The 2,026-nt window shown below is 41.4% G+C and overlaps 1 protein-coding gene across 1 annotated transcript; it reads left to right on the forward strand.

Moving 5' to 3' along the window:
* The first annotated feature begins 236 nt into the window (after positions 1-236).
* LOC145495094 (uncharacterized) lies at positions 237-518 on the forward strand. Its single transcript, XM_081474666.1, has one exon. It carries the CDS (start codon positions 237-239, stop codon positions 516-518), a length of 282 nt encoding a protein of 93 aa, XP_081330792.1.
* The last annotated feature ends 1,508 nt before the right edge of the window (positions 519-2,026 follow it).

Consider the following 2,026-nt stretch of genomic DNA (forward strand, 5'->3'; position numbering starts at 1 on the left):
TTACATTCAACGCAGGCTCAATAAGAAACGCCGCTCTTCTCAAGGTTCCCATGATTGCCGCCGGCGTCTGTAAGGATTCAACTTCGCTGACCGTAGAAATCACTGTTGCAAAGGACGTCAGTATTGGACAAGGGCCTGACAGTGATATCAGATATGGCGTGTGAGACGGTACCAGATTTATCGGGTTTTACACAACTGACAAGTTGAATTACGGCGATCATTCTCCATGTTATGGAATGGAAGGTGTGTCTGGCTCTACTTTGACCCCAACAAGATACGAACCGATTAAACCTAAACCCAGCGACTCTTTCTACCCCGGTCAGTTTGTCTTCACCCTTAAACTGGATGAACGCTGGGGCTCGTGCTACCTTGCGCATGACGGAGGCTTCGTGAGGACCGCTGGCTACAACAACCCACTGATGCTCAGCAAGGGACTCACACTTGAAGTCTACAAACATGATAACGGAGAGAACGTTGGAATCAAGTACATCAAGGTCGCCATCAAGCAAGATGCTTAGAGGGAGAAATCCTAAAACGAAGCACAATCAATGTATCCGGCATCACTTGAATTGTCGTGAATCGACCGTAAGGGAACGATAGCGGTAGAAAATCAGAATAAAAGTAATATTGGGAGTTGATTATTTGTGAAATTATAAACTGATGAAAACTTTAGTGATAAAATGAAATGTTTGCTTCGGGTTGATTAATAAATAATAAACAAGGGATTTACTTAGAAAAAGATGCTTCATCCTAAGCCGTCCTAACTCTTGCTTCTCGTGGTAAATAATAACAATTTTCTCTGTGTGTGTTCAGTTTAATAACAATACTAGAAGGCGACGTTTTGACAGCGGAGAAAAGGCGTACGGGCGCCTTCAGACTTGGGAGAGGGAGGTGGGGCGGTGACCTTATTAACCCCCCCCCCCCCCCAAAAAAAATACACAATGCCCTAAAGCGTGAGTGTCGTTCAAACGTGCTCAATTCCTAGTAAAAACAGAAACGTTCACAATTTTCACGTCATAATGAAACTGTTATCATTCCAAAAATAGTTATTTTGAAACCTCGCATACTCTATGACCTAGCTCGATCGACAGCCTAGTAAAATCAGAAACTTATAAAAGAAACAATTAATTCTTCCTTGTACGAAGAGTTCAAGAAAATTTTAAAGCGGCTCTTAACTATGGCGCCATTCCAAGCGGCTCTTTCCAGAGCCACCACAAAAAGTCTTGGTCTTCGTTTGCTTTGATTCTTTTGTCATTTTTTTGTTGATGGAAATAATGTCCGTCTCGTGGATTTCCATGATATACATTGGAACGATAAATGGCTTTTCCAAAACAGAATAACTGGATCCTTCATGATCATTTGACCTGAACTCCGTTTTCACAAGGCAAACGTCGATCAGAGAAAGAAGCCTTCAAGCCTGGCCTTGACTAACTTTCAGAATGTTTTCTCTCAAGTACTTTTGTCCGAATCGTCAGCGCTCTGCTCGAAAATTTCAAAAATTTCTGAAACTGCGCAGCTCGAGTCAACAAACACGCGATAGAAATCTCGAATTGTTTGATATATTTTCTGTTGTGAAATGAAGCGGTTAGTTTCTTCGTGCTTAGGATAGTCGATTTATTCTAAGATGCTGCAACTTTCAGCAGCTGTTCATTCATCTTTCGCGGACATTATGGTATGTCATTTGCGTGTCTATGATTTTGACGTTGCCATGGTAACCACAACATCATGTAGGTCTGCCCAAACTTTGCAAAGCCTTAATGTTGCAAGAAGAACTCGTGCTTCTGTTAACATGAACAACGAACGTGACTTCTCAATGGTAGTTCTAAGGCAAACGTCTGATAGCGGTTGCTTTTGCCCATGACTTGTCCGTGTATCATTAAATACATTTATTAGAAAACCGCTCAACATGCAACTAATCATTTTCCTTCATTAGAGTGTCAAAACTGCAGATAACAAAGCTGGATTTTTGCCCTTCACAAGAATTTCATACATTTCAGTCTCTCTGAAATCGTCTACTTTCCAAACT

The sequence above is a fragment of the Orbicella franksi genome, chromosome 8, assembly GCF_964199315.1.
Source record: "Orbicella franksi chromosome 8, jaOrbFran1.1, whole genome shotgun sequence".
Taxonomy (NCBI): Eukaryota; Metazoa; Cnidaria; class Anthozoa; order Scleractinia; family Merulinidae; genus Orbicella; species Orbicella franksi.

What these genes read in the sequence shown, in the direction of transcription:
- LOC145495094 (XM_081474666.1), top strand. Translation starts at nt 237, where the DNA reads ATGGAAGGTGTGTCTGGCTCTACTTTGACCCCAACAAGATACGAACCG.